The 10,219-nt window shown below is 32.8% G+C and overlaps 1 protein-coding gene across 1 annotated transcript; it reads right to left on the minus strand.

The window, feature by feature from the left end:
* Positions 1 to 6,371: 6,371 nt before the first annotated feature.
* On the minus strand, positions 6,372 to 9,851 carry LOC110703700 (protein FAR1-RELATED SEQUENCE 5-like). The gene is made up of 5 exons (XM_021881491.1): positions 9,831 to 9,851; positions 8,987 to 9,114; positions 8,543 to 8,764; positions 7,123 to 7,579; positions 6,372 to 7,037 (listed from the first exon to the last, which is right to left on the minus strand). Exons 1-5 carry the CDS (start codon positions 9,849 to 9,851, stop codon positions 6,372 to 6,374), a joined length of 1,494 nt encoding a protein of 497 aa, XP_021737183.1.
* Between the last annotated feature and the right edge of the window lie 368 nt (positions 9,852 to 10,219).

Below are 10,219 nucleotides of genomic sequence, written 5' to 3' on the forward strand. Positions count from 1 at the left end.
GAAATTTTATTAACTTCAACATTCAGTTTAAACATGCCATCAGTAGCATATCCTTTTCCTACAAATATTCCATTCTTAGTTAAAGTAAACAAATCAGAACCTATGGTTTGTATAAAACCAGCCTTATTAAGCAAAAAACCAGAAACTAAATTCTTCCTCATTTCCGGAGTGTGTAACACATCTTTCAGAATGAGAGTCCTGCCAGAAGTAAACTTCAACTCAACATTTCCAACACCAGCAATGTTAGTGGAATGGGAATCACCCAACAATACTTTCTTATCATCGGTCTTTTCAGTGTATGTTTTAAACATCCGACGATCATAACAGACATGGCGTGTGGCACCAGTGTCTATCCACCACCCATCTGATCCACCAGTAAGGTTGATCTCAGTAATCATAGCCACAAAAGGCTCTTCAATCATGCTAGCCTGCGCAGGCACAGGGTTAGGCATGTTCCTGCACTTTCGTGCCATATGGCCTGGTTTTCCACACCGATAGCACAGAAATTGACCAGTACCATTCTTAGGGGGTTGAAACTGTTGTCTTCCATTGTTCTTTTGAACATTTGGTTTATTGAAGTTATTCTTCTGGTTCTGAGGTTTGAAATTCTTACCAGCAGGTTTAAGTACTGCAGCAGATCGCCTAGGAGCATTATTAGCAGAGATTTGTAAAATCTTTTCCTTTAGATCCTGTTTTCTGGATTCTTCTTCTATACGTAGCCGAGTGATCAAACTCTCTAAGGAGAATTCCTTAGTCTTATGCCTGAGATTATTTTTGAAATCTTTCCAGGAAGGAGGCAGCTTGTCAATAATAACAGCAATTTGAAATTGTTCATCAAGGGCCATACCTTCGGAAATTATCTCATGGGCAATTTTCTGAAGGTCGTGAGACTGCACTTCCACGGACTTATCATCAGTCATCTGGAATTTTAGGTACCTACTGACAGCATACTTTTTGGCACCTGCTTCTTCAATATCATACTTTTTTTGTAGGGCATCCCACAAATCCTTAGCAGTATTTTCCATATGATAATAGTCATAGAGGTTATTAGACAGACCATTAAGTATATAGTTTTTGCACATGAAATCAGTTTCATTCCAGGTTTCGATTTCACTATTCAAGTAAGCTAATTCATCTTCAGGAGCATTATCAGGAATAAATGGCCGAGGGGCTGTTAAGGCAGAATTAACCTTTTTGACAGTTAAGAAAAATTGCATTTTCTGTTTCCATCTTTTAAAGTGAGCGCCCTCAAAACGAAAAGGCTTGTTAAGGTCAGCAGACATAGTCATTTCTTCGGTAGACATAGTGTTCACGAAGGCAGAAACGACTGTTCTAAAATTGTTATAAACGGAATTGCACAAATAAAATAGTAAGAACAATGTTACCGAGAATAAGACTGAGTCGCGGACTATGTCGCTCTCTTTAGAACATTCGCGGCACTGCCTCAAACTTGTGCAAGCAGCTCGTACCAAACCGGATGCCCCCAGGATAAAACAGTCTTTCACAAGTATAAAATACCGGCGGTTTTGCACCGAACCACCGGACAACGGAACACCAGAAAATCAGAAAGAAACTGCTCGACTGTTTTGAGAGGAAGAGAAAATATATTTTGCAAAGTGGTTTTCTGTATTTTTTTTCCGTGTATTTAAAAACAAAGCTGGAACCGTCCTTTTATAGGTAAAGATATGTAACAGCTTAAGCATGAAAACGGGAGAAAGATTAGCAACGTTTACTGCAATTAGTGTATTCGTTAAGCAAGAATCAAGGCATTAAATCAGTGTAACGGTGCAACGTTTAACAGTAAAACAGCAACGAGAATCAAGCAATGTAACGAAAAAATTTAAACCAAAACAGTAAAACGTTTTGTAACTGAATATTAATCAAACCGGTAACAAAAATTAAGTTTGTTTAATAACCCAAACCCAAACCCGACCCAGCCCAGCCCGGCTCGGCTCGGTTCGGCTCGGCGCGCGTGTGTGTGATATATGGTTTACCATATAGGTCCTCCCTCTCCACAAAATGTGGGTAGCCCAAGGGCCACACCCCTTTAGCCCACTCTCTATATTATAAAGAGAGTAAAACTCTCATTTCCCACCAATGTGGGACTTTGAGTTTTTTCACAAAATTCACACACTACACACTTGTTGTTCCAACAGGAAGAGATTCCAAGATGGTTTTCTTTTGGAGTGACCTTTGCTCTTCCATTCTTCGAAGGGAATCCAATAGTTTCAAGGCTCCCTCCATTTCCGTTGGAGATGAGGGAAGAGATGGTAGCCTCTTTGGAGCACAAGTCGGGCGGTCCTTCATTGGAGCTTTTCCCTTGTACGGGAACAAGTCCAATAGCCGAGCTTGGTTCGACAATGGAGGGGTCATGGGGTGGAAAAGTGAAGAGGTGATTTGGGCTGAAGATGGTTGAATGAGAGGTTGAGAGCTCGATGTTTTCATTGTCTCTTGAGGAGCAAGGGACATCACCGTGGGATTGATTTTTTGGTTTTGCATGATTTTGAGTTTGAGAATGGGAAATAGAGTGAATAATAGCTTTAGGAGAGAGAGGATGGGTAATATAAAGAGGCGAAGACAGAGATAGAGAATTAGAGAAAGTATCAGTTGGAGCATTTTGGGGAAAATCAATAGCCATACCATCTTCTTGCCCAATAGAAATACATAAATGTTTTGGCTAGATGAAGAAGGTAAAAGATTTTTGCCTTTTGAAAAGGAGATATCAGTATTATCATTGCTTATCTTGGAACTAGTAGAAGATTAAACAATTTCTATTTTTTTATTTCTACTATTATCAATAAAGTTTGAAGGAGATTTCAAAGCTTTATTTTTTATTTTCCAAACTGAATGGTGCCCATACCATTCAACCTTAGTTAATAGTAGTTTGGACAGTTAGTTATATATATATATATATATATATATATATATAAGGGAGGGATCATGTGAGAACCAAGTCTTATATGAAATCCAAGTTAAAATGAGAACCAATCTTATGCCATTAAAAATTATGAAACTAACGGCTGAGATTAGACATATGCACATGTATACCCATTGTGCATTTATTGAGACAATGATCACTTTTCCCTCGAAAATTTAAAACTGCAATTTTAATGTCTAATCAAAACTGACGGTTGGTTTGCTTCCCTTACACACCGATTATTCTTACAAATTTACATCATTTCAAAAACCAATTATCTTACTTCAATTGTGTTCGCGCCCATAACTTCCATTGGGAAAAAAACGGAAGTAACTACTACATTGTTCTATAAAAACCCCAAAAACTACCCAAAAATACCCATTCTCGATTTTTTGTTAGCAAAATGAAAGAACAAACGCAGAAAAAGGACTGCCGAAGCAAGGAGAGTTTCAAGAAATTTCAGTAAGTTTTTTATAATTCAGTAAATTATGATGAAAATAAGATAATGTAAACAGTTAGGGTTTTAAATTTTCAAAATGTTTGGTTTTTAACAGAGAAAGGTTGCGAAGAGAGTTGGATGGAGTGGAGGGGGAAAACCCTACGGAGGAGGCCGGCGTTCCCGCTGCAGCCGAACAAGCGACGGAAAACGTACAACCACCAACGACGGAAAACGTACAACCACCAACGACGGAAGCTCAATTGACAAAGTAATGTTTCCAATTTTATTGTTAATGTCGCGCGAATTATACTTAGGGTTTCAAACATTATATAGATTTAAACTAAAATTATTTTACAGTTTCACTTTTAAGTTCTAATGTTTCATTTATCATATAATTTGTTTCATTAACATATTGTTCCATTTTTCATTACTTTTGTTTCATATTAAATAAATATATTTCATTGTACATACAATATGTTTCATTGTATACATTGCCAATGTTTCACTATATAGTGCCAATGTTTCATACATCTGATGTTTCATTTTTCATTTACGCTGTTTCATATTATATATCAATTATTTCATTGTATACAGTGCCAATGTTTGACTATATAGTGCCAATGTTTCATACATTTGATGTTTCATTTTTCATTTATGTTGTTTCATATTATAAATCAATTGTTTCTTTGTATATAGTGCCAATGTTTCACTATATAGTGCCAATGTTCCACTATATAGTGCCAATGTTTCATTTTTAATATATTATGCTTCGTATAAAATACTTCAGTTTTATAGTATCGATACATTATAATATTCCTGATACACTAACAACTACAACAATGATTAATTACCTGGAAAAAAACAGAATATGATGTGCGGTAACAAGTACTTTACGCCAAATACCAAGTTTGCAGAGAGATACAACGCTTTCAAGAGCAGGATGGTGGACGAGATGAATCATTCTAAAATAACTTCTTTTGACAAAGTAGATTTGGTTAGATACTAAACTAGTACTGATTCTTAGCATATATATTTGCTTAAAAAGACATACTTAATGTTACATATAACTTACTTATTGTTTCATTATAGGTTTTCTTTCTCGTCCCAGCATTTGAACACTATTATCTGTTCTGTTTCAATTTTTCACGCAAGCAACTGCAAATTATAGACAACAGATTTCTAGAAGAAGGTGTTGAAATGGATGCAAAGTACGGCAATTTCCCAACTACCATGGTAAAAATATGACACTGTTTCACTAAACATCACTGGTATTCCATTTTTTATTTTTTGATGTTTCAATTAGTATATCTGGTGTTTCATTGTTGATTTCTGCTGTTTCTGATTATATAGAATTTGTTTCAATATATATATATGGTTTCAAATAATACATTTGATGTTCCATTTTTTCATTACTGCTGATTCATATTAAATTAAATAGGTTTCATTGTACATAGAATATGTTATTTCATATTCATACATCTGATGTTTCATTTTTCATTTACGCTGTTTCATATTATATATCAATTGTTTCATTGTATATATTTGTTGTTTCTTATTATATTGAATTTGTTTCAATATATGTATATATGGTTTCAAATAATACATTTGATATGTTTCATTGTACATATAATATGTTATTTCATATTCATACATCTGATATTTCATTTTTCATTTAGCCTGTTTCATATTATATATCAATTGTTTCATTGTATATATTTGTTGTGCCATTGTTCCTTGGTACATCTAATTGTTTCATATTACACAGATCAAGGCATTTGCTAAATTTCTAAATGAAAAGAAAGTTGGGAATGGACGGGGAGTGTCTAGATTCAATACCACTATGAAGGAAATGAGATGGAAGAATAATGAGAATTATAATGACTGCGGTGTATACGCTCTCAAACACATGGAAACTTACATGGGGCAGCTAGATGAATGTTGGGATATTGGATTCGACCCAAAAGATGTGAGTTTTTGTGTAATTCTTATATTAATTTATACATAATTTATGGTTCATTGTTCCGGTATTTATTTTGAATTGTTAATATATTTCTGCCTGATATAATGAAGAAGCTGAGGATTGAGTATTGTGGGAAAATATTGACAAGTCCTGCAAACGTACTACAAGATGAAGTTATAGCCAAATCAAAGACCTGGGCATTAGAGCAGCTTCGTCATGTTAATCAGTAAACAATGTTTATAATGTTTCCACATAAGTTGTAAGATACATAATTTTTATGCATGTCCTGGATAATTTAGCTAAACATCTTTTTATGTTTCGTATGTAAAGATGTGCGTATATTATTGTCAATTGTGAACTATTAATATGACACATTAGAAGTATTAAATAAAACTTTAAATATATAAAATGAAACAACAGCTAGGTAATATGAAACAATGTGATTATAGGTTTAGCTAAACATGTTCTGGATTATTTTCCCATAATTAGAATTATTACATGAAACTATAAATAGATAAAATGAAACAACGGTAACGTAATATGAAACAATATGAAACAATATGAAACAACATGCATTGTCAACGGTAAGAAATAAATTTAAACCATGCACTGTCACAACTGAACACGTTTCCACATGAAACTGACAAGTGTAAGGTTGCTTTTAAACTTTACAATAAATATGTTCCCAAAGCAATAATACCACACCAGTACTTTTAAAAAAAGATGACTAGTCAAATCAATACACGCTGCCACATAAAATCAATTTGCACACTTTGTGAAAAATATTATATACTTCGTAACTTTTTTATATAAAACATGCTTACAAAACATGCTAAAACGAATCTTAATGTTTCAGGGAATGTTCCTTCTGTTCCCATAAATGAAACAATTGTTACATATATTAGAACTAGTGTTTCTTAAAACTAATGCTTCTCAAAACTGATGTAACATATATTAAAACTTATGTTTCTCAAATGTAACTAATTGTTCCATTACAACAAACATGAAAATGAGTAAAACATTCCCATAAGAAGGAACAACAGCTGCACAAATCATCATGCTTTGTGAGGACAATTCCGAATATCATGATATGCTAGCTCGCCACAGCCACTGCATTTCCTCTTCGTTTTCTTTTTAGATTGTTCAACCGCTATTTCTTTGGCACCCTTTAATCTTTTAGACCCACTAGTTCCAGAGCCATCGTGAACACCTGTACCTTTATTCTTCGACACTTTAGGAGGCTGAACAAGTATTTCATCAGGAATGCTACATCCTATTAACATCTCAATATCATGTTCACTAGATCTTACATTCTGAGTATCTTCCAAAGTAACATTTTTTGTCGCTTCAATTTTATTCTTGAACTCTCGAATATTCTTAATAAAGTCCTCCTCATGACCTTTAACCCAACTCACACAAGAAAATATCTCCGACCACATTTCATTTATAACCACCCGCCTATCATCTTCGGTGTCTAAACAACTTATATCTAACACTGGTTTCTGAGTAGCATTTATTGTCCAACGATCTAAGATATATTGCTTTGGAATGCTTTTTAAATTCTTTGCCTTCCACATCCATATCATATGTCTGCATGGGATTCCTATCCTATAAAACTTCTTACAAGAGCAGGTAGTGTCATGACTAAAGCACTCAAACAAAACTTTAAATTTCCTTCTCCTATTTTCCTCAGTAACAATTTCTACATCAATACCATCTTCCTTCCTCAATTCATTTACACCACAACAATAAAAAGCACTATGAACTTCATCTTGAAATTCATAAAATACAGAAAACGGTGTACACCTCAGAACCATGCCTCTCAATCAACAATTCTGTCTTACATTGAGGGAATTTCTCCTGTGATTCATTGTCATTCTCTGCCTGACAATGTCTCTGTGCATCCAACGTAGTTTCATACCTCATGAAAAACTCCACAAGAAACACGTGAGGATTTACAACGGATGTAAAAAAATTATTCTCACTCTCTGACCTTGAGGTAGTTCTCATAATACCACCCATAAAGACATCTCTAAAATACGCTGGAATCCACATAGCTCTCATCTCAAACATCAAATTCAACCAATCATGATCTTGTAATTTAAACTCAACAAGAACATTGTTCCACTTCTCTTCAAATTCAGGTGCCTCAATTTCTAAATTCCAAACACACTTACTGAGTTCCTTCAAAAATTCAGTATCCTGAATGATATTCCTTCCAACTTTATCAGGCAGCTTTTTCATTATGTGCCACATACAAAATCTGAAGGACATTAATTATGGGACATTAGACCACTATTTTGAAACATTATCTTTTAAAACTGTAACATTATAGTAAAATTCCGGAACATCATCTTGAAGATTTGAAATAATAAAATAAATAATTGGAATAACTAGGCGAATTCTCGTAACAATTGATTAACCTAATGGAACGTCAGAACATAAATTTGAAACAATAAAACACTATATAGGAACAATGTTTTTTTTTAAAAAAATTCAGAATAATAATATTTAACATCATCACAACAGCTGGAAACATCAATCAACTAATATGAAACATCAAACACGTATTTTGAAACAATAGTATTCACAAATGAATCAATGACATTAATTATGGGACATTAGACCACTATTTAGGAACATTAGCTTTTAATACTGTAACATTGTAGTAAAATTCCGGAACATTATCTTGAAGATTTGAAATAATAAAAAAAATAATTGGAATAATTAGGCAAATTCTCGTAACAATTGATTAACCTAATGGAACATCAGAACATAAATTTGAAACAATAAAACACTATTTAGGAACAAGGATTTTTTTTTTAACAATAATATTTAACATCATTAATTTGAAACAATAATATGAAACAATAGTATTCACAAATGAATCATTCTAGTTGCAGTACAATAAAATAAATACTAATCTGAACTAATAAATTTGAAACAATAATATTTAACATCATAACAACAGCTGGAAACATGAATAAACTAATATGAAACATCAGACACATATTTTGAAACAATAGTATTCACAAATGAATCATTCTAGTTGCAGTACAATAAAATAAATACTAATCTGAACCAATAAATTTGAAACAATAATATTTAACATCATAAAAACAGCAGGAAACATGAATAAACTAATATGAAACATCAGACACATATTTTTGAAAACAATAGTATTCACAAATGAATCATTCTAGTTGCAGTACAATAAAATAAATACCTGTGCTCACATTGTTGGAAAACAGAATTTACAGCAATTTTCATAGCTGGATCTTGATCCGTAATTAAACAATTGGGCTCCCTACCACCCATTGCCTTAACAAATGTTCTAAATAGCCATTCGAATGAAGCAACATCTTCCTTTGCAATAAAACCAGCAGCAAAAGTGACACATTTCTTGTGGTGATCGACTCCCGTGAATGGACCAAATACCATATTATATCTGGAAAACATGAAACATACGCTGAAATTACGATTCCATATTTATGTCTACTGTTTCGTAATATTATTCCAATGTTCCGAAAATTAAAACAAATGTTACATCAAATTGTAAAACCCAAAAAAAAAAAATTCAAAAAACTTTAAAAATAACACTATGATACCTGTTGCTTTGGTAGGTTGTATCAAACGAGAGCATATCACCAAAAACGAGAGCATATCAAACGATCCTTCAATATACGCCTTCAAATCTCTATGAAATTTTTTGAAGTCATTCCTACTAGCGCCTATATTCTCATACCCACCAACATATTCCTTCACCATTCTGTATGTCTTGACATGACCAATATTCACCTGTGGAGACAGAATGTAAAAGACTAGACTGTTTGAGGACCATGATATATATGGAAACAGATCTAACAGTGCATATTTAATTTTATGAAAAAAAGGCAAAAAAGATGTCAAAGATTCTAAATATAGATGTGAACAAAAAACAAAAAGACACACATTTAATAACAAATAACGGTACACGTTATTCTTGATGGATAGTGCGAAATTCGATGATGACATATTATATGAAACAAAAATGCACTTTATTGTTCCATATATCTGACCACCTGTTCCAAAAATGCACTTTATTGTTCCATATATCTGACCTACTGTTCCTACGCATTACCCTATTGTTACATTTGTTATAATAACGAAATAATTTTAAACCTTTACAACCAATCGCTCCAACTATGTTTCAATTATACGTAATATTGTTCCATTTATCAAAACCATTGTTCCATACAGTTGTACTTACACCTACTTGAGTATATACATTACAAACAATTGTTCCATCAAAAACAATATATATTTCATATTACAGTACTAATGTTTCATATATGTACACAATTGTTACTTCACATTTAAAATTTAATCATTTTAAACAAAACCATATTCAAATACGATTGTTCCATCCAAAACAATATATATTTCATATTACAGTACTAATGTTTCATATATGTACACAATTGTTACTTCACATTTAAAATTTAATCATTTTAAACAAAACCATATTCAAATACCTTTGAATTATCAATTATCATTTTCTTATGAAACATTGTCAGCTTTCTTTTGGACTTCTGAAAAATGAGAGTTCTCGGATGAATACATATGATGAGTATGCCCTTCTTCAAAATTAGAAACAATGTAACCTCCATCTTCGCAATACTTTAAAATCATCTTTGCCTTACAACCAACTCGAGTAGACAATCTTCTTTTAACCATAGGAGTATTCGCTTCTTGACAATCATAGTCTTCTTTATCTTGACCAACAACCACTTCTTCAACATTCATATCATCTACAAAATTATCATCTTCTTCCCCGATACTATCAACTTTCTCTGTCACCACATTATTTCGTTTTTCTTTAAACCCAGCTTTATTACATACAATAATTTGAAAAGAAATAATA

This window comes from Chenopodium quinoa, unplaced genomic scaffold, assembly GCF_001683475.1.
Source record: "Chenopodium quinoa cultivar QQ74 unplaced genomic scaffold, ASM168347v1, whole genome shotgun sequence".
NCBI classification, from domain to species: domain Eukaryota; kingdom Viridiplantae; phylum Streptophyta; class Magnoliopsida; order Caryophyllales; family Amaranthaceae; genus Chenopodium; species Chenopodium quinoa.